We start from the raw sequence: 25,165 nt of genomic DNA, 5'->3' as shown, positions 1-25,165 counted from the left end.
ATGTGTATATTTATATAATACCGCTTAAACCGTGTTTGGTCGTAAATTTGGGTTTATAGATTACGAAACATCAATCACCAATTTAAAAGAAACAGTTTTTGTAACGATCAAAGAAATAGCAAATTGCTTAATCAATATATTATATCTTATGCGATATTTTGCACTCTATTGCGAAGAAAATTAAAGTCGAAATTCGTTGGCTCGAACTCCTAGGGACAGGCGAAAATACCACGAGCCTCGGAAAATTCGATCCAAGCAGGATTATTTACTATCAGATTAAAAAATCGGTCCTTTACATCTAGTTCAAGCCAACAAGGAATTCGAGCCAAGCGAGCTCGAGCCAACGGGGTTCGACTGTATAAACTGAAATGTATACTTTTCTGATCCATTAAATGTGAAGAAACTATTATGTGCGTCTTGTTTGAGAAGTTGAAGAAGAGAACACGCTCCTTATGAGGACTCATAACTTTGAACCTCTTGGGGAAGAAGTGGATACCTTCACCACTAGGCCACACCAACCCTCAAACAAGTTTGAAAGAGGCATATTCTGCAGAACAAGCACAATCTAAGGGCTGATAAAGACAATTAAACTTAAGGGTGTGTAAAATAACTGATAATGATAGAGATTTAAGTGTATTTACATCGAATACGGAGATATAGATAACGAAATATTTCATTTAGTCACTTAAAATTAAATAATGAAACTTAAATTAGTAAAGCATTGGACGGCAGTTTACGAGTGAATGAATTATATGTTCACAGATAACATAACAATACCCCGCGATAACAGATTAAACGTTTAAAGGAGCGGGCAAACGGGATATAGATTAGGCAGCGTAAGGTTGGACATTTTCGAACTGACGCTGTGACATTGTTTGGATATATTAAACACCACTGTGAAAATGGGTTTGAAGACGTTTTTGTTGATTCAGACCTTACTAGTGTTGATTTTGGGAGTTGAGTACATAAGTATGGCTGCAACATCACCTGCGTCAAGCATGACAGGAGGCGTATCATTAGCCAACAATACCTCGAAGATAGAAACACCATCGACATCACCAACACCAGTAAAATCATCAGCAACACCATCGCAAACTACAACAGGAAGAGCGTCATCAACAACAACAATGGCACCTAAATCAGGCAGAGAAGGAGACGCAACAAATTCCACCAACATAACAACCACAAGTTCATCCACAAAAACAACATCGAACTCAGTAACTACAACAAAACCAACAGCAACCAAAACACCAACTACGACAACCGATACGTCGACAGTGTCAACGGGCCAAACTAACGGCACAACACCAGTTACTAATTCAAGTAAGTGCATTTTGACTTATGATGATATTATACTTGTAAACAAATTTCATGATTCAACTGCTATTTATTCACCAAACTACAAAATAAAACAACAGCCGTTCAATAAGCGTGTTTAGTAGATTTTTTATTTATGAAGTATTTTGTTGGAATGGACTTGGAAATCGATTATTTTATTTCATTGTCTATGTCATAACAGCTTTCGTATACATACTAAATTATTTTTACTTTCTAAATTGATACAATCTCGGTATACATATTTTCATGAAGAAGTTAGTAAAACACATTTCTATATTTTATATTGATGATTTACCATGAGTCTTCAAAGTAAATACAGTATTCAACTAGCACAGGAAATATGTAAACAACGCCAAACAAAATATTCTTTGTTTCCACTTATATCACAAAAGAAAAAAGAGCATAAGTTTTTCTCTTTTTGTTTTTAAAAACCAGGGTTTATCACGTTTGATTTTTTTTTAAATATAAAATGTTCAAATTTGAACAAGGTCACTATGTTCATAGAGTCGGTCATGTAAGTGGATACACAGATTTTTAAACCCCTAAGCGAGTGTGTGTATACCACGTGATAAATAACGTCATAAATGCTACCTCGGAGGTAACAAAGATAACTTTACACCATTTTGAATAAAACAAAGGGCAGTCTATGCCGCTTAGATAGCCCCGCCTTCTTGCTATAACAGAAGTTTGATAAGATGATTATTTTTATCAAACACTTCGACAAACCTGTTTCCCAAATAATGTTTAGACAGTACTCCGTCAGACGGCCGTATTGTGAAAAGGTTTGTCCAAGGGTTTTAAGAAACTAAACTCCAAAAGACCAAAGGCGGGGCTCCGTAAGCGGCGTAGAATGCGCTATGTTTAATTTAAAATGGTGAAGAAATGGCAAAGTCAAAGTCATGATCCGAAACAATATATTGCCTTCCGTCGTAGCATTTATGACGCAATTTATCACGTGGTATACACACACTGGAGCCTTTGGCTGTACATGTTTCATGCGCAGTACTAATAAGCACCATTACGAGCATCAAGGAAGTGGAGTACCCGATATAATTAAAAAGAAAAGATATATCCGAATGTTTTAATTGTTTAAGAAAAAAGACTACTTAGATGATATCGAGTAGAATCATTACATAAGCGCTTCACGATATGCATTCTTTTGACATATAATCAAGTAAGTTGTTGGTCTGTTTTTATATAAATACATGATGTACACGATTTCTCTTAGGACATAGATGCTTCATTAAAAACATTCTTTATTATGAGATATAAACGACATATTTCCATTTTTTCCCCACAAACATGCGTAGGGACATTTTTTTTCTGACCAACAGAAAAAAGAGCATTGTGTATTACATATTAAACAGACATGATGGTTATATGAACATGGAAACAAGAATTTGCATGTGATAAAAATAGTTATACTAAATTTATACTCTCCTAAGGCATTGCATTATTAACTTATAAGTGTATTTATCTTGAAATTTAGATCATTATTGACTTACAGCCATTATTAAATAAACCTTCTATATAACTGTATATATTTAATAATATTGACATGATATATTGTAATAATTAACAAATATAGTTGCATACACGCACGAAACTGTGTACCCTATTTAAAACCTTCCCACTTACCAAAAAAATATATTACCTCCTTCCCAATCACTAGGCACTTCTATTAATGCAGCTTCCGGAAACAGCAGTACAACACCAACTGTTAATACATCGTCGACCATAAAGGAAACAACAATTACGGAGACTCCAATGACCAGTGAACCTACGACAGCACCTGTTCCAATCAATTCAACGTCAGCAAATATGAATACTACAGTTGCTGATGTTAAAAATAAAACAACTACTGCTAATCCAAATACATCCACTCAATCATCAGCCAGCACAACCGCCCCATCCTCCACTCCAGCAACAAGTGCAGCTGCAACAACAACTACTGCTGACCATAACGCGACATCCCCAAGCACAGCAATCCCGACCTCAACTCCAGCAACAAATACAACATCACCTACTGCTGACCATAACGCGACATCCCCAAGCACAGCAATCCCGACCTCAACTCCAGCAACAAATACAAAAACACCTACTGCTGACCATAACGCGACATCCCCAAGCACAGCAATCCCGACCTCAACTCCAGCAACAAATACAACATCACCTACTGCTGACCATAACGCGACATCCCCTAGCACAGCAATCCCGACCTCAACTCCAGCAACAAATACAACAACACCTACTGCTGACATAAACGCAACATCTCCAAGCACAGCAACCCCGACCTCCACTCCAGAAACAGGTACGGCTCTGAAGTGATGACAACAATAATAACAGAAACATCAACTGGGCATATAGGTTTGCTGTTTTAACGAAAATATGTTTGTAAAATCATCAATTTGAAACCAATTTACGTTAGCATATGTAAACCTTAATTTTACAATGTTGTATTCTTCTTAATTAAGCAATTTCATTATTATGAATCTTAACTTATACAGTTTGAAGTAAAACAACTACTAGCATGATCTTTTATTTAGTTCGTTTAGTAATCAATAGTACTTCAACAAACATGCACGTGCGTGTACGCGTGTACGCGTGTGCGCGTGTGTACGTGTGTGTTGTGTGTGTGTTTGTGGCTTTTCATCTATAATTAAAGGAGCGATATCGTCAATGGTAGATAATTTCAGCAATGGATCTTAATGAACTGACCCCGGCCCCCAGCCCCCCCCCCCCACCACACACACTCACCCTTTTCCCCTTCACAAGCGTTATATATTCTGCTGAAATGCCAGATTGAACGATCTGAATAGAAGCATTCTATATCTTGCAGTCCTTTCACCAACAGGGGCCATGGACTTAGTAAAGATCAAGGCCCCAACAACCCGAGTTCACTCAAACAAATATGCCGAAAGACTGAATGTAATAACGGAGGCTACACATCTGTCACACCTGTATAATTTCTGATCTCGAGGGATTAAACGTTTAGACGTTGTGTTTTGGAACAGGCACGCTGTCCATAGTATTAAAATTATACTCTCACGCAAAATGTGCACGTGAATGATCTCAAAAGGTTGTGGGTGCCGTTACAATTAACGCAATTGGTCACGTTACCCACCCCCCATGTTAGTTAATCCAATGTGTAGCCCACGCACATCATATATCATACCACATCATTTTATAAAGCATGCATGTCACCAATGAAAATAATAAGATTTTATGAATTTAAAAGCGCCTGCTTATTTTTCAGATTCAGAAGCTACTGTTTCGCAAACAACAGGTAAGAGGACGCAATGAAAATTCTTTCCGTAAAAAAATAAAGATAAAGGAAACCAAATAAGCTATGGTAGGAATTTAATCTTTTTTAAAACTCCTTATCATATGACATATTTGCACACGTTATTTTTTTTAATTCCACTTTACCGATAAAATATGTTTTAAACTAGGTTTTTATTGCATTCATGCTAGTTTTCGCCAAAGTGCAATTTAAAGCATGATATATTAACAAGTAAAACATCATATGTTTGATTATAACACTTTTATACATCATAGTACTTGGATTAAGGTTCAAATTCAGAATATATCGTTTATGCATGCACACCCATATTTAGTGCTCAATCGTCTCGTTTCTGCCTGTTACGTGATTATAAATCTAAACGCCCATAAATACCACTCACGTGCTTACGGAGGTATAGTTGATGTGACTTGTAAAATGTTAGGAGGTTGTAGGTATATTAACATTTCATGGCTTGTGATATGCGCAAACAATAATAAGCAACTAGCGTAGTGGGGGTTGAACATGACTGTGCTTAGTGCTTTTATATTGCTAGTAGGACCGATTTTTAATATGTATATCGTATTCACATCCAATTTAAGTACTCCGCATCCTTTTATCGCGCATTTTTTAATGATATAGAAAGGAAGATATATTGAAAAATATTTTTTATAAAATTAAGAATTTGATTTCAAGTGGGCCCTTCTGATAACTTTGCTAGAACACTTAATAGCCAGTAGCAGTAAAACCGGGCACCATAACCACATGACACAACCTTTTTATATTTATTTTGCCTTTGATAAAAAGAGGGCCCAGTTTGGAACTCAGAATTCTTGACATGATTTGCAATTATTTTTTAATGTAATATTTCTACCAAATAAAACAAACAATCAGCTTTTCTTTTACATTAATTATTCGTGAAAACTATAAGCTATATGTGAATCATATATGAAAGCCATTTTCATATTTAGACTCACTGCTGTAGTAATGTTTAAATCTAACAAAATCAAAAACTGTGTCAACCCTTAATGATAATCTAAAGATATCAGTTTTATCATATCACAAATTCGACGACACAAATAATTATGGTAAAGTGACTTTTGCATATTGTTTGATAACAAGAATATACGATGTTTCACTTAAGAAAAGCAGTGTGTCAAGCAGTACAGATATGCTCATAAATTGTGTAAATATACTACTTCGCCTGAGGTATCAGTACTCATATCCGCCAAAAAGCCATAAATATGGCAAAAATCTAGGGTGATTAGCCAAAGTGTATTATTTAGTATGTGTTATAGTGTAATACTATAGCCATAAATCTTATAATCTTCACTGAAACCCTAAGACTTGGTTGTAAATTGCAACGAACAACCATAAGAAGTTTGACATTGTTTTTCATTGAAACCTTATTTTTAAATATTGATTGCTTGGCTTGTCTCTGCAGGTTTCATTGTATTATTGCTTATTTATTGTAAAAACTGTTTCAGAAACTGTAACCCAAACTGATACGACCAAGCCTGCAAATACAACAAACGCAACAACTAGCGCACCGCAATCAACAGACGCAGTAACAACACTCGGTATGCTATGAAAACAGTCAAACATGTCAGGCAAATAATACTCTAAAAATAGCAGTTAGTGTAAAAGTGTGGTTCACTTTTTTCAACAACAAGCGGAACTGCTTCGCTAAAATAAGATCTCATAGGAATTACATGGTTGTCATTCATACCCAAGCCGCAACCGCATATATAGTTACATATGAAACATTTCATTCAGTATCAGTAACTAAAATGTTGACCTACAAAATAGTATCATGATTTGTTTTCTTTGGCTAAATCAAGACTAAGAATTCAACAGCGAATAGCACTTATTCTTACTAGCATGTCTTAAAAATTCTAGAAAAAGTCATATTAATTAACAATAATGTATTATGCTATGTTATACTCTATAAATAAATATATATCTGATTTCTATTTTGACACGTCTATTTTTCCAACGTTGTGTTTTCTAATTATAATGTTAAGTTAAAAGTTGATCTGGAATAAGTTAATACATCTAAAGTCGTATGCTTTTCTACGTACATGGAAAGACAACAGCACGACCCCAAAAGTTACTACCACAAAAAGCACGACTGGTACAAGCGAGATGACAACAGTTACTGAAGAACCGACTACTACAGCGGAAGCCATCTCAACAACAACGACAACGAAGTCACCAACAACTACAGGTGAATGTCATTTAGTATCATCTAAGTATGATTTTTCATTCCTTTTGATCTTTTATTGGTATTACTTGTCTTTACAGGACCTGACACCAATAATCACAATCAATGGAATTTCAACATTTAATTAGGTTTTAAAAGATTGTTTTTCGATTCACAACATGTATGTACTTGTACAAGTTTAAATGTTTGCGTAGATCATACATCTTCCATGTGCCCTCGAAACCGACTAGAGTTTATTATTAACAACTATACACGCATACACATAGATGACGTAATACTCAAAATGTAGTCCAAACGTTCCCGTATGCGAAGACTTTCTTTATATCTTTGATCGTTGGTAAATCTCCAAGATCATGTACATTCGGGGAACCAAATAATTCAATCTGTCATAGTTTTATTTGGAGTGGATATATATTTGGACAGGTATATGGACAGATACACGTTCAGTTCTGTGGTGTCCATACTTATTTTGTTGTCTTATTTTCATTCTGTGGTCGGCGTTTGTCATTTATGCGGATATTTGTGATATCACTCTTCAAAATAAGGACAAACTTCCCAAAATGCGTGTTTTCACAATTCAATGAGACTTGTTGTTAATCCAATTCATTGATTATCACGCCGGTTATCTGCATATAAACCCTTGTCAAAAGATGATATCCCTTAATTCACAATACTTGTTATGATATACGCAAATATAACCACGTGCTCCTATGAGGATGCTCGAAAGGCTTCTTAATACCGTTACAATTGTTTGTATACTTACAGATATTGATGAATGCGCTAGTGATCCTTGCCACAACGGAGCCACATGCAATGACCTTGTGAATAACTTCACGTGCATATGTGACCCGGGGTACAGTGGACTCACCTGTGACGAAAGTGAGTTGAACCATGTCTTAAGAATATTCAATATTGGTCTGAGGCTTTGTGTTTTGTCTTTAATCTTGTGCCTATAAACTTCGGTATATGTTACGCTACTGAGCTTGTTTATGAAACTGTACGAAATTAATTTGTCGAGCTCCATCGGATACCTTTGTTTGACTGTAACCTACCTTTTAGTAAGTTCTTAAGTTCTGTTTCTTTCGTTCAGTGTCTGTTAGGCCTAAGCATTGTGCCTCGAAGAGGGTCTTCGAAAAAAGCTTAACGTTTGGTTAGTAGGCTTTTCCAAGTAGTTTCCACGTTGTTTCTTTTCCTAAAGTTTTTATCAGTTGACAAAATTTAACTTAAAACCTTAGAGAGGAATCTGAGTGTGTTGTTTGGTCAGTTCTAGTCGATCAATATTGTAAATATGATCACTGAAACCTGTCGAAGAATAACAGTGATTATTGTATTGGATTGGACCTTTCAAGTTTGTTTTATTGCAACAATTTGATTGTTACGTTTAAGTTTAATCAAGGATTAAATGTAGGTTTTAATGTTAATACAGAATTTGCGAAACACTTCCTTTGTGAAAGTCTTCTGGTACGTGTCAAAGTCAAAATTTGTTTGCAATACGTTTTTATGTTCCGACTCATTTATACATAGCTCAATATATCTGCACTGTTTGGGTTCTATACTATACATGGTTTCGCGGTTTCCGATAATTTTTGTTCAAATACCTATTCTAAAAATTAAAATATATTAGCAAAGTGCGTACTATTTAGGGTGCCCAGCACATGTTTTTCAAACTGCACGAGTTTGTTCATTTGTAAGAAAGTTTCATTTCAATCGTTTCTTCGACGCTGTATTTTGATATAAAATATAGGAGTGAATTTCGCTACTGTCTCTTATTGATAATATGGATTGTTCAGGCATTGAATAAAGATAGAATTTCTATGAATTGTTGATATTACCTTATCTTTAAACATATTTCCATACCTAGACAAAACATTTTTTAAGCCAAACAAGTTGGTTAAATAGAGCCAATTTAAGCCAGTTCAAGGTAGTATATGCATTTATAGTTAGATTTATACTTGACAAAGTTGTTCTGCACAGGTTAATGTACTGCTATTTTTAGTAAGAAGTTTGTTTAGTTCTTGTTATCAATGACGGATTAAAGCATTGAATATTGAGTATATTAAGGACATCTTTATTACAGAAACTAACTGGTGGTATTAACCCTTTTCGAACGCTTTATGATACTCGAATTGTAATTCCAGATATAGACGAATGTTCGATAAATACACATGATTGCAGCCGGGACGCGATCTGTACCGATACCGACGGAAGCTTTAACTGCACGTGTAGGACTGGATTTGAAGGAAATGGGAAAACATGCACGGGTATGGATATTTGCTTATCTATAACTATATATCGATAGACTGCTTGTTTCTTTGTATTTAAATTGTTTTCTGTTCTTCCTTTCTTCGTGTGTGGCCGTTAACTGGTACTGTAAATTATTTGTTGAATTATGTTGGGACGAGTTTGAGGTTATGGTCACATCAACTAGTTAAAGCATCCAGTTGACTCTTGTTTTACTGACCGCTCCAAGGCAGTAGAATCGTGCCTTACGCATATTCAATATTGGCCTTAGGCTAAGTGTTTTGTCTTTAACGCTGTGTCTATAAACAGGATATTTGCTATATGTTGAGCGTCTTGACTTGTTTATGAGATTGTAAGAAACTACTTATTTGAGCTCATTCGGATACCTTTGTTTTGTTTGACTGTATTGTATATTTTAGGAGTTGACACTGTGTCTCTAAGTCGTTATCAATTGGACCCTTACCTTGTGACTGTAAATAGCGTTTTCCGAATCATTCGACTTCTGGGCTTGTTACTAATGTTTCCTTGTATATTTGACAACGTTACCATTATGTGTTTACTTACAGATATTGATGAATGCGCTAGTGATCCTTGCCATAACGGAGCCACATGCAATGACCTTGTAAATAACTTCACGTGCATATGTGACCCGGGGTACAGTGGACTCACCTGTGACGAAAGTGAGTTGAACCATGTCTTAAGAATATTCAATATTGGTCTGAGGCTTTGTGTTTTGTCTTTAATCTTGTGCCTATAAACTTCGGTATATGTTACGCTACTGAGCTTGTTTATGAAACTGTACGAAATTAATTTGTCGAGCTCCATCGGATACCTTTGTTTGACTGTAACCTACCTTTTAGTAAGTTCTGTTTCTTTCGTTCAGTGTCTGTTAGGCCTAAGCATTGTGCCTCGAAGAGGGTCTTCGAAAAAAAGCTTAACGTTTGGTTAGTAGGCTTTTCCAAGTAGTTTCCACGTTGTTTCTTTTCCTTAAGTTTTTATCAGTTGACAAAATTTAACTTAAAACTTTAGAGAGGAATCTGAGTGTGTTGTTTGGTCAGTTCTAGTCGATCAATATTGTAAATATGATCACTGATACCTGTCGAAGAATAACAGTGATTATTGTATTGGATTGGACCTTTCAAGTTTGTTTTATTGCAACAATTTGATTGTTACGTTTGAGTTTAATCAAGGATTAAATGTAGGGTTTAATGTTAATACAGAATTTGCGAAACACTTCCTTTGTGAAAGTCTTCTGGTACGTGTCAAAGTCAAAATTTGTTTGCAAATAAGTTTTTATGTTCCGACTCATTTATACATAGCTCAATATATCTGCACTGTTTGGGTTCTATACTATACATGGTTTCGCGATTTCCGATAATTTTTGTTCAAATCTAAAAATTAAAATATATTAGCAAAGTGCGTACTATTTAGGGTGCCCAGCACATGTTTTTCAAACTGCACGAGTTTGTTCATTTGTAAGAAAGTTTAATTGCAATCGTTTTCTTCGACGCTGTATTTTGATATTAAATATAGGACTGAATTTCGCTACTGTCTCTTATTGATAATATGGATTGCTCAGGCATTGAATAAAGATAGAATTTCTATGAATTGTTGATATTAACTTTTCTCCCACCTCAGATAAGTAGATCCATTAATTTAACCATGCTAGAAATTCTTATCTTGCCCACGGGCGAAGATAAAATGCCCGTATGAAACTTCTTTTAATGGTCACCACATTGTAATTACCTCCCTTGTTGAAGACTGTCGTCTGTAGCGCATCATGGATACCTTGTCTGGTGGCAATATTTAGAACGCGAATTAATTATTTCTCGCTTCAAATGTCACCAGAAAACAGTTTTCACGCACCTTTCAAGAAATAATGCTTCACTCTTCTTAGAACTATTTGAAGACCGATAAGACCATTTACATACTCTGAATCACTGCGCGAATATCCATGACAACCACGAATTATTGCATATCCGTACGCAATTATTTTCACTAAGCACAAAAGAGTTCCGGCAAAAAAATACATTTTTACTTAATTTTGATTAACTGAGGTGGGAGAAAAAGCATCTACCATAGCCGCTCGTGTAAGATAGGTTCATCCCGACCCACGCGCAGGGTGTTTTGCGGAAACTCGGTAAACCTCGTTTCCGCAAAACACCCTACGCTCGGGACAGAATGAACCTATCTTACACTCTCGGCCATGGAAGATACTTATAATCTTTAAACATATTTCCATACCTAGACAAAACATTTTTTAAGCCAAACAAGTTGGTTAAATAGAGCCAATTTAAGCCAGTTCAAGGTAATATATATGCATTTATAGCTAGATTTATACTTGACAAAGTTGTTCTGCACAGGTTAATGTACTGCTATTTTTAGTAAGAAGTTTGTTTAGTTCTTGTTATCAATGACGGATTAAAGCATTGAATATTGAGTATATTAAGGACATCTTTATTACAGAAACTAACTGGTGGTATTAACCCTTTTCGAACGCTTTATGATACTCGAATTGTAATTCCAGATATAGACGAATGTTCGATAAATACACATGATTGCAGCCGGGACGCGATCTGTACCGATACCGACGGAAGCTTTAACTGCACGTGTAGGACTGGATTTGAAGGAAATGGGAAAACATGCACGGGTATGGATATTTGCTTATCTATAACTATATATCGATAGACTGCTTGTTTCTTTGTATTTAAATTGTTTTCTGTTCTTCCTTTCTTCGTGTGTGGCCGTTAACTGGTACTGTAAATTATTTGTTGAATTATGTTGGGACGAGTTTGAGGTTATGGTCACATCAACTAGTTAAAGCATCCAGTTGACTCTTGTTTTACTGACCGCTCCAAGGCGGTAGAATCGTGCCTTACGCATATTCAATATTGGCCTTAGGCTAAGTGTTTTGTCTTTAACGCTGTGTCTATAAACAGGATATTTGCTATATGTTGAGCGTCTTGACTTGTTTATGAGATTGTAAGAAACTACTTATTTGAGCTCATTCGGATACCTTTGTTTTGTTTGACTGTATTGTATATTTTAGGAGTTGACACTGTGTCTCTAAGTCGTTATCAATTGGACCCTTACCTTGTGACTGTAAATAGCGTTTTCCGAATCATTCGACTTCTGGGCTTGTTACTAATGTTTCCTTGTATATTTGACAACGTTACCATTATGTGTTTACTTACAGATATTGATGAATGCGCTAGTGATCCTTGCCATAACGGAGCCACATGCAATGACCTTGTAAATAACTTCACGTGCATATGTGACCCGGGGTACAGTGGACTCACCTGTGACGAAAGTGAGTTGAACCATGTCTTAAGAATATTCAATATTGGTCTGAGGCTTTGTGTTTTGTCTTTAATCTTGTGCCTATAAACTTCGGTATATGTTACGCTACTGAGCTTGTTTATGAAACTGTACGAAATTAATTTGTCGAGCTCCGTCGGATACCTTTGTTTGACTGTAACCTACCTTTTAGTAAGTTCTGTTTCTTTCGTTCAGTGTCTGTTAGGCCTAAGCATTGTGCCTCGAAGAGGGTCTTCGAAAAAAAGCTTAACGTTTGGTTAGTAGGCTTTTCCAAGTAGTTTCCTCGTTGTTTCTTTTCCTTAAGTTTTTATCAGTTGACAAAATTTAACTTAAAACTTTAGAGAGGAATCTGAGTGTGTTGTTTGGTCAGTTCTAGTGGATCAATATTGTAAATATGATCACTGAAACCTGTCGAAGAATAACAGTGATTATTGTATTGGATTGGACCTTTCAAGTTTGTTTTATTTCAACAATTTGATTGTTACGTTTGAGTTTAATCAAGGATTAAATGTAGGGTTTAATGTTAATACAGAATTTGCGAAACACTTCCTTTGTGAAAGTCTTCTGGTACGTGTCAAAGTCAAAATTTGTTTGCAAATAAGTTTTTATGTTCCGACTCATTTATACATAGCTCAATATATCTGCACTGTTCAGGTTCTATACTATACATGGTTTCGCGATTTCCGATAATTTTTGTTCAAATCTAAAAATTAAAATATATTAGCAAAGTGCGTACTATTTAGGGTGCCCAGCACATGTTTTTCAAACTGCACGAGTTTGTTCATTTGTAAGAAAGTTTAATTGCAATCGTTTTCTTCGACGCTGTATTTTGATATTAAATATAGGACTGAATTTCGCTACTGTCTCTTATTGATAATATGGATTGCTCAGGCATTGAATAAAGATAGAATTTCTATGAATTGTTGATATTAACTTTTCTCCCACCTCAGATAAGTAGATCCATTAATTTAACCATGCTAGAAATTCTTATCTTGCCCACGGGCGAAGATAAAATGCCCGTATGAAACTTCTTTTAATGGTCACCACATTGTAATTACCTCCCTTGTTGAAGACTGTCGTCTGTAGCGCATCATGGATACCTTGTCTGGTGGCAATATTTAGAACGCGAGTTAATTATTTCTCGCTTCAAATGTCACCAGAAAACAGTTTTCACGCACCTTTCAAGAAATAATGCTTCACTCTTCTTAGAACTATTTGAAGACCGATAAGACCATTTACATACTCTGAATCACTGCGCGAATATCCATGACAACCACGAATTATTGCATATCCGTACGCAATTATTTTCACTAAGCACAAAAGAGTTCCGGCAAAAAAATACATTTTTACTTAATTTTGATTAACTGAGGTGGGAGAAAAAGCATCTACCATAGCCGCTCGTGTAAGATAGGTTCATCCCGACCCACGCGCAGGGTGTTTTGCGGAAACTCGGTAAACCTCGTTTCCGCAAAACACCCTACGCTCGGGACAGAATGAACCTATCTTACACTCTCGGCCATGGGAGATACTTATAATCTTTAAACATATTTCCATACCTAGACAAAACATTTTTTAAGCCAAACAAGTTGGTTAAATAGAGCCAATTTAAGCCAGTTCAAGGTAATAAATATGCATTTATAGCTAGATTTATACTTGACAAAGTTGTTCTGCACAGGTTAATGTACTGCTATTTTTAGTAAGAGGTTTGTTTAGTTCTTGTTATCAATGACGGATTAAAGCATTGAATATTGAGTATATTAAGGACATCTTTATTGCAGAAGCTAACTGGTGGTATTAACCCTTTTCGAACGCTTTATGATACTCGAATTGTAATTCCAGATATAGACGAATGTTCGATAAATACACATGATTGCAGCCGGGACGCGATCTGTAACGATACCGACGGAAGCTTTAACTGCACGTGTAAGACTGGATTTAATGGAGATGGGAAAACATGCACGGGTATGGATTTTTGCTTGTGATAAAAATTTAATCTGTATTTGAATGACTTGTTTCATTATACTTTCTTACAAACTATAACATATTGTTAAAAAGTACGTCTTTGTTTGATGGTTGAACAATATAAATTAATCTACATGCATTTGAAGCATTTAGTAAGTTATCATCTGAATCCTTTTGCGTGTAGACAATTATAATTATGAATAGTACGAACAATTTAAGTAACTAATTTATGCTATATATGTAAACAGTGCTTTTACACAATCAATAACAGTCCATTTATCATTTTATATTTGGATTTTTTATTAAATCTCATGCCAGCTTGTGTTCTTTCTTTCAGATATAAATGAGTGTGAGAATTCCACCCTCTGTACGCCAGGAAAATGCTTCAACGTACAAGGCTCGTTCAAATGCTACTGTGGTAATAGTGGAATGACAGGAGAATATTGCAAAAACGGTATGATCAGAAACATTTTTCTCCGAATAAAGACTTGTAAAACAAAGTGGTTTTATCTTCATGTTAAAGGAAACAAAGGGCAGTCCATGTCGCCGCTGACAAGCAATTAGACAAACCTGTTTCCAAAAAATGTGTTTTAGCAGTGCTCCGTCAGGCGGCCGTTTTGTGAGAAGGTTTGTCAAGGTATTTTATATTAACTAAACTCTTAATCAAAATCTGGTAAAAGACCGAAAGCGCGGCTTCGTAAGTGGCTTCGACTGCGCTATGTTTTATTTGAAATGGTGAAAAAAAGAGTAAAATTATCTTTGTTTTCATCCAAAGCTAAAAGATGCCTTCGGACGTTGCATTTAATACGTAATTTATCACATGGTATACACACTTTGTAAACGGTATGTAGAGGTGTCGGTTCGATCAGCTAGTATCGTGCGTCTTCGGTTTTCATCGCGTTTATAGGGCCATTTCACCAAGGATTGTTTTTGTCCCAAGAGTACCGGATCCCTTTTTTAGTCGACCGGCCCTATTTTTGCAAAATAAGTCGGGAACCTGCGTGCACTTACCTATACATTCGGGGTAAGATCTGGTGCGATCGCATTAGTCCCCCGAGGGTCGGATACCTAAAAAGTGATCGGCTACTGTTTTTAAACAAGTTGAAAAACAGTGGCCGATCAAAAACCGTCGGCCCGTGGTCACCTTGGTCGTCCGAGGCTCCTCTGAAGGTCCACTTGTCTCCCCCGAGCTTTCGTTTAGCCTCTGCTGCTCTATTCCGAGGGTCGTGGAAGTGTCGTCGGAGTGTAAGCACCCGACCATCACCACATCCTCGGACGACCGTGAATCGTCCCTCGCCGTGGTTCATTGGTCGGGACTCAATCGGCTTAAAAATGGGGACGATTGGAGGCAATTCAGGACGACAATCTGGCCGATCAAAAAAAAAAAATCATCGGGGATAATCTGTAACAGATCAGACTGATTGGAAAAAAAACAATCCTTGGTGAAATGGGGGTACGATAAAGGAATAATGTTCCGTTCGTAGTTAGTATCTACGTATAACTACTAAGTATTGATTTGTAGAAATTTAATAAGGCTTATGCGTTGGTGAGTACTCTTCACCAACTGTCCCTTCTTTTATACATTTCTGGTATTCAAACTACCATGTACTTTCATTTGGTAAAGATTATAATCGAGATATCAATTGTTTCTATTTATGGTAAGTAATGATAAGTTAATACATAGACACATGATACAATAGATTACGTACTCGTATTTATGTTAATACATAGACACGTGATACAATAGACTAACGTATATATGTTAATACGTGGACACATGATACAATAGACTAACATATATATGTTAATACATAGACACATGATACAATAGACTAACGTATATATGTTCATACATAGACACATGATACAATAGACTAACGCATATATGTTAATACGTGGACACATGATACAATAGACTTACCTATACATGTTAATACGTGGACACATGATACAATAGACTAACGCATATAATTATGTTAATATATGTTAATACGTGGACACATGATACAATAGAGAAGCGCATATATGTTAATACGTGGACACATGATACAATAGAGAAGCGCATATATGTTAATACGTGGACACATGATACAATAGACTAACGTATATATGTTAATACGTGGACACATGATACAATAGACTAACGTATATATGTTTATACGTGGACACATGATACAATAGACTAGCGCATATATGTTTATACGTGGACACATGATACAATAGACTAACGTATATATGTTAATACGTGGACACATGATACAATAGACTAGCGCATATATGTTAATACGTGGACACATGATACAATAGACTAGCGCATATATGTTAATACGTTGACACATGATACAATAGACTAGCGCATATATGTTAATACGTGGACACATGATACAATAGACTTACCTATATATGTAAATACGTGGACACATGATACAATATACTTACCTATATATGTTAATACGTGGACACATGATACAATAGACTTACCTATATATGGACACATGATACAATATACTTACCTATATATGGACACATGATACAATAGACTTACCTATATATGGACACATGATACAATAGACTTACCTATATATGGACACATGATACAATATACTTACCTATATATGTTAATACGTTGACACATGATACAATAGACTAGCGCATATATGTTAATACGTGGACACATGATACAATAGACTAGCGCATATATGTTAATACGTGGACACATGATACAATAGACTAGCGCATATATGTTAATACGTGGACACATGATACAATAGACTAGCGCATATATGTTAATACGTGGACACATGATACAATAGACTTACCTATATATGTAAATACGTGGACACATGATACAATATACTTACCTATATATGTTAATACGTGGACACATGATACAATAGACTTACCTATATATGGACACATGATACAATAGACTAACGTATATATGTTAATACGTGGACACATGATACAATAGACTTACCTATATATGTTAATACATAGACACGTTATACAAAATACTAACGCATATATGTTTAATCAAAGAACAGAAAGATCATTTTGGTATTTAAAATGATATTTAAAAATAACATCCAACCATTGATAAGCAAAGCGCATTAATGGTATTGTCTTACCTCTTGTTATTGTTTAAGCATACAATAATAAACAGAAGGCTTAGCACACAACTTGAATAAATCGTATCTAAATAATATTCATACATATTTCATGTACCTATCAATGAAAAGACAAGGTGTTTCCCTCCTTAAAATGTCAAACTCACACATGTTATACACATATAAGACAACAACAACAATTCTTTCCCTAGATATTAATGAATGCGATGAACCATCGCCCTGTGATAACCACGCGGACTGCCAGAACTATGACGGTGGGTACAACTGTTCGTGCCGGTCTGGGTTCCGAGGAGACGGCCACAACTGCATACGTAAGTAGGTTAGGGAAAAAGGTAGTTAAGTATCTCGCTGTAATTCGACCTCAGTGTAGCATTGTTATTCGGAAAAAGTGCTTTCGATATATTAAGTCGTTTATTACAATTTGGGATTGCTGAAAAATAAAATTAGAAAACTAACAAATTAATATCAAGTTTTCCAGTAATGTATCAGTATAAATGTTTTCAGCTTCAGGCGCATCACTTAGCCCATAATTGCGGTTAGGGCCGCGTCAATATTTTTTGTAATAGTGATCTAAACGTCATACAAACGGTGTTAATATATAAATATCTATACATTATATCTCTCAGGTGAAGTACTACTCAGCATTTCACAAGGACAAAGGCAAACTTCAGGGGACGATCAAGTTTTTGGACCGTTTCGTCTCGAGAACGGCATTCCGTTTTATGGAAAACTGTATGATACTTTTTATGTAAGTATACATGTGTACGTAATATTCTAGCGGAACAACACAACTATGTCTAATACGAAATCTATCTTAAATAACGTATATGCTGTATTCCTCACCTATTTGATATCTAAATGTCACTTGGATATGGAAAGGTATTTCCGCAAAGCATGTGACGGTCGTCATTAGAAAATAATATTTCTTAGGTTATTTCAGAAACGGTCGTTCTACTTTCGTTTCCAATGTTCGTAGTATCACATTTAAACGATAATACTGCCTGTTCGCAAGGCACAGGGTATTTATTATCTAAACTTAAAACTTTAGGTAAACGTAAATGGATTTATAACGCTTGGTCGACCTCTACAAAAAACCTATCCACCCCAAACTTCTGAGGAATGGAAGACGTATGATTTCCCAATTATTGCACCGTTTTGGTCCGACATTCAGTTGGGATCCAGTGGATATATAGACATTCAACCAAAGGCAAACGTTGCAGACTTGGATGAAATTAATACTGCGTTTAATTTATCTTCTCTTAACCCTAGGTGAGTGCATAATTTCATACCGAATACACTACTCACTATTTCATCAAACGTCTCAAAATGGTATGCATTGAACTGATATTAAGCAAACATGTTAAATATGAAACAAAGTGCAACGTGCTTGCATTTAGTCCAAATCAATTATTATGTAACACATACGTAAGTAATAAATGTGACCGTATTTTGTACAAATGTGTTTAAAGATATGTATCAGTTAATATATAATTATGATTAAAAATAGGTCTCTCCCAGAGACTAAAATTGCAATACAGAGAAAAAGTTAAGCATTGTTCTGCTTGTGTGATTTATATAGCGTTCCTAAAAGGCCTTGGATGTAGATCTTATAGGATACGACAGTTTGTTCCGTTTTGAAATCCTATTTATACTGTTGTTGTTTTTTCAAGTCAAGCCATTGTGGTCACATGGAAACAGGCGGTGCCGTACCCAAGTTCACAGAACGAGAAATACGAAGTAAGTTTCAAACAATGCTCTAGTAAATGTTATGGTTTTTGTTTTAATAATAGTAAATAAAACATAATTCACACAATTGTATATAGGTGCTGTTGTAAATGTATTTTCTTTGACAGTACATCAGATAAATAACGAAGTCAGTATGCCAGAAACATTACACCGACACAATATCAGATACATTACACAGTCAGTATATCCTATTGATACACAGTCAGTATATCAGATGCATACACAGTCAGTATATCAGATACATTAAACAGTCAATATATCAGATTAATTACACAGTCAGTATATCAGAAAGATACATTACACAGTCAGTATATCAGATACATTAAACAGTCAGTATATCAGAAAGATACATTACACAGTCAGTTTATAAGATACATTATACAGTAAGTATATCAAATACATTAAACAGTCAGTATATAAAAAATATTCCGTCAATACATCAGATACATAACACATTCAGAATATTAGATACATTACACAGTACGTATATCAGATACATTAAACAGTAAGTATATCAGATACATTACAAAGACAGTATAACATATAAAATACAGTATACCAGACAGTATTCATAACACAGAAAGAATTCCAGACAGTATTTATAACACAGGCAATACACCAGACAAGATACTTAACACAGACAGTACACCAGACAAGAAACAAAACAAAGACAGTACACCAGACAATGTACATAACACAGACAGTACACCAGATAAGATACATAACACAGACAGTTCACCAGACAAGATAAATAACACAGACACTACAGCAGACAAGATATATAACACAGACAGTACACCAGACAAGATACATAACAGACAGTATTCCAGACAAGATACATAACACAGACAGTACACCAGACAAGATACATTACACAGGCATTACACCAGACAAGATACATAACACAGACAGTACACCAGACAAGATACATAACACAGACATTGCACCAGACAAGATACATAACACAGACAGTACACCAGACAAGATACGTAAGACAGACAGTACACCAGACAAGATACATAAGACAGACAGTACACCTGACAAGATTCATAACACAGACAGTACACCCGACAAGATACATAAGACAGACAGTACACCAGACAAGATTCATAACACAGACACTACACCAGACAAGATACATAAGACAGACAGTACACCAGACAAGATTCATAACAAAGACACTACATCAGAAAAGATACATAAGACAGACAGTACACCAGACAAGATACATAACACAGACAGTACACCAGACAAGATACATAACACAGGCAGTACATCAGACAAGATATATAACACAGACTGTACACCAGACAAGATACATAACACAGGCAGTACACCAGACAAGATACATAACACAGACTGTACACCAGACAAGATACATAACACAGACAGTACATCAGACAAGATACATAACACAGACAGTACACCAGACAAGATACATAACACAGGCAATAAATCAGACAAGATACATAACACAGACTGTACACCAGACAAGATACATAACACAGACAGTACATCAGACAAGATACATAACACAGACTGTACAACAGACAAGATACATAACACAGACAGTACATCAGACAAGATACATAACACAGACAGTACATCAGACAAGATACATAACACAGACTGTACACCAGACAAGATACATAACACAGACAGTACACAAGACAAGATACTTGACACAGACAGTACACCAGACAAGATACTTAACACAGGCGGTACATCAGACAAGATACATAACACAGGCGGTACATCAGACAAGATACATAACACAGACAGTACATCAGACAAGATACATAACACAGACTGTACACCAGACAAGATACATAACACAGACAGTACACAAGACAAGATACTTGACACAGACAGTACATCGGACAAGATACTTAACACAGACAGTACACCAGACAAGATACATAACACAGGCAGTACATCAGACAAGATACATAACACAGACAGTACACCAGACAAGATACATAACACAGACAGTACACCAGACAAGATACATAATACAGGCAGTACATCAGACAAGATACATAACACAGAGTGTACACCAGACAAGATACATAACACAGACCGTACATCAGACAAGATACATAACACAGACAGTACATCAGACAAGATATATAACACAGACAGTACAACAGACAAGATACATAACACAGACAGTACATCAGACAAGATACATAACACAGACAGTACATCAGACAAGATACATAAGACAGACAGTACATCAGACATTATACATAACACAGGCAGTACATCAGACAAGATACATAACACAGACAGTACACCAGACAAGATACATAACACAGACAGTACATCAGACAAGATATATAACACAGACAGTACAACAGACAAGATACATAACACAGACAGTACATCAGACAAGATACATAACACAGACAGTACATCAGACAAGATATATAACACAGACAGTACAACAGACAAGATACATAACACAGACAGTACATCGGACAAGATACATAACACAGACAGTACACCAGACAAGGTACATAACACAGGCAGTACATCAGACATTATACATAACACAAGCAGTACATCAGACAATATACATAAACACAGGCAGTACACCAGACAAGATACTTAACACAGACAGTATTCCAGACAAGAAACAAAACAAAGACAGTACACCAGACAATGTACATAACACAGACAGTACACCAGATAAGATACATAACACAGACAGTTCACCAGACAATATAAATAACACAGACACTACAGCAGACAAGATATATAACACAGACAGTACACCAGACAAGATACATAACAGACAGTATTCCAGACAAGATACATAACACAGACAGTACACCAGACAAGATACATTACACAGGCATTACACCAGACAAGATACATAACACAGACAGTACACCAGACAAGATACATAACACAGACATTGCACCAGACAAGATACATAACACAAACAGTACACCAGACAAGATACATAAGACAGACAGTACACCAGACAAGATACATAAGACAGACAGTACACCAGACAATATACATAACACAGACAGTACACCAGACAAGATACATAACATAGACAGTACACCTGACAAGATTCATAACACAGACAGTACACCCGACAAGATACATAAGACAGACAGTACACCAGACAAGATTCATAACACAGACACTACACCAGACAAGATACATAAGACAGACAGTACACCAGACAAGATTCATAACACAGACACTAGATCAGAAAAGATACATAAGACAGACAGTACACCAGACAAGATACATAACACACACAGTACACCAGACAAGATACATAACACAGGCAGTACATCAGACAAGATATATAACACAGGCAGTACACCAGACAAGATACATAACACAGACAGTACACCAGACAAGATACATAACACAGACAGTACACCAGACAAGATACATAACACAGGCAGTACATCAGACAAGATACATAACACAGACAGTACACCAGACAAGATACATAAGACAGACAGTACACCAGACAAGATACAGAACACAGGCAGTACATCATACAAGATACATAACACAGACAGTACACCAGACAAGATACATAACACAGACAGTACATCAGATAAGATACATAACACAGACAGTTCACCAGACAATATAAATAACACAGACAGTACACCAGACAAGATACATAACACAGACAGTACATCAGACAAGATACATAACACAGACAGTACACCAGACAAGATACATATGACAGACAGTACACCAGACAAGATACATAACACAGGCAGTACATCAGACAAGATACATAACACAGAGTGTACACCAGACAAGATACATAACACAGACCGTACATCAGACAAGATACATAACACAGACAGTACATCAGACAAGATACATAACACAGACAGTACATCAGACAAGATACATAACACAGGCAGTACATCAGACAAGATACATAACACAGACAGTACACCAGACAAGGTACATAACACAGACAGTACACCAGACAAGATACATAACACAAGCAGTACATCAGACAAGATACATAACACAGACAGTACATCAGACAAGATACATAACACAGACAGTACACCAGACAAGGTACCTAACACAGGCAGTACATCAGACATTATACATAACACAAGCAGTACATCAGACAATATACATAAACACAGGCAGTACACCAGACAAGATACTTAACACAGACAGTATTCCAGACAAGATACATAACACAGGCAGTACACCAGACAATATACTTAACACAGACAGTATTCCAGACAAGATATATAACACAGGCAATACACCAGACAAGATACTTAACACAGACATTACACAAGACAAGATACATAACACAGACACTACACCAGACAAGATACATAACACAGACAGTACACCAGACAAGATACATAACACAAACAGTAAACCAGACAAGATACATAACACAGACACTACACCAGACAAGATACATAACACAGACACTACACCAGACAAGATACATAAGACAGATAGTAAACCAGACAAGATACATAACACAGGCAGTACACCAGACAATATACATAACACAGGCAATACACCAGACAAGATACTTAACACAGGCAGTACACCGGACAATATACATAACACAGACAGTATTCCAGACAATATGCATACCAAAGACAGTACACCAGACAAGATAAATCACACAGACAGTACACCAGACAATATATATAACAAAGAAATTACACCAGACAAGAAACATAACACAGACAGAACACCAGACAAGATAAATCACACAGACAGTACACCAGACAATAAACATAACACAGACATTACACCAGACAAGATACATAACACAGACAGTACACCAGACAAGATACATAACACAGACAATACATCAGACGACATACATAACACAGGCAGTACACCAGACAAGATACTTAACACAGGCAGTACACCAGAAAAGATGCTAAAAACAGACAGGTACACCAGACAAGATACATAACACAGGCAGTACACCAGACAAGATACATAACACAGGCAGTACACCAGACAAAATACATAACACAGACAGTACAACAGACAAGATACATAACACAGGCAGTACACCGGACAAGATACATAACACAGACATTGCATAAGACAATATACATGACACAGAAATTACACCAGACAAGATACACAACACAAACAGTACACCAGACATGATACATAATACAGGCAGTACATCAGACATTATACATAACGCAGACATTACACATGACAAGATACATAACATAGGCAGTATTACAGGCAAGATACATAACAAAGGCAGTATTCCAGACAAGATACATAACACAGACAGTATTCCAGACAAAATACATAACACAGACAGTATTCCAGACAATATTCATAACACAGACAGTATTCCAGACAATATACATAACACAGGCAGTACACCAGACAAGATACTTAACACAGACAGTACACCAGACAAAATACTTAACACAGACAATACACCAGACTAGATACATAAGACAGACAGTACACCAGGCAAGATACATAACACAGACAGTATTTCAGATAAGATACATTACACAAACAGAATATTAGACAAGATACATAACACAGACAGTACACCAGGCAAGATACATAACACAGACAGTATTCCAGACAAGATACTTAACATAAACAGTACACCAGACAAGATTCATAACACAGACAGTACACCAGACAAGATACATAACACAGACAGTACACCAGACAAGATACATAATACAGACAGTACACCAGACAAGATACATAACACAAGCAGTACACCAGACAAGATACATAACACAGACACTACACCAGACAAGATACATAGCACAGACAGTACACCAGACAATATACATAACACAGACAGTACACCAGACAATATACATAACACAGACACTACACCATACAAGATACATAGCACAGACACTACACCAGACAAGATACATAACACAGGCAGTACAC

General features: G+C 36.0%; 1 protein-coding gene across 3 annotated transcripts in view; it reads left to right on the top strand.

Annotated features, from left to right (window-relative positions):
* Positions 1-753: 753 nt before the first annotated feature.
* Positions 754-25,165, top strand: part of LOC128233395 (uncharacterized) — a 66,285-nt gene continuing 41,873 nt past the window's right edge. The window contains exons 1-16 of one of the 3 annotated variants that reach the window (XM_052947054.1): positions 754-1,323; positions 3,029-3,649; positions 4,595-4,624; positions 6,106-6,198; positions 6,708-6,845; positions 7,608-7,721; positions 8,981-9,103; positions 9,650-9,763; positions 11,611-11,733; positions 12,280-12,393; positions 14,241-14,363; positions 14,701-14,817; positions 17,683-17,802; positions 18,118-18,239; positions 18,540-18,760; positions 19,162-19,228. In XM_052947054.1, coding sequence (XP_052803014.1) covers positions 903-1,323; positions 3,029-3,649; positions 4,595-4,624; positions 6,106-6,198; positions 6,708-6,845; positions 7,608-7,721; positions 8,981-9,103; positions 9,650-9,763; positions 11,611-11,733; positions 12,280-12,393; positions 14,241-14,363; positions 14,701-14,817; positions 17,683-17,802; positions 18,118-18,239; positions 18,540-18,760; positions 19,162-19,228 — 2,661 coding nt within the window. In that variant the 5' untranslated portion in view covers positions 754-902. Of the gene's footprint in view, positions 1,324-3,010; positions 3,650-4,594; positions 4,625-6,105; positions 6,199-6,707; positions 6,846-7,607; positions 7,722-8,980; positions 9,104-9,649; positions 9,764-11,610; positions 11,734-12,279; positions 12,394-14,240; positions 14,364-14,700; positions 14,818-17,682; positions 17,803-18,117; positions 18,240-18,539; positions 18,761-19,161; positions 19,229-25,165 lie in introns of all 3 variants that reach the window. The other 2 variants (XM_052947053.1, XM_052947055.1) reach the window with 2 other exon arrangements.

This window comes from Mya arenaria, chromosome 5 (assembly GCF_026914265.1).
Source record: "Mya arenaria isolate MELC-2E11 chromosome 5, ASM2691426v1".
Lineage (NCBI taxonomy): Eukaryota > Metazoa > Mollusca > Bivalvia > Myida > Myidae > Mya > Mya arenaria.
This window is presented reverse-complemented; position numbering and strand designations above follow the sequence as displayed.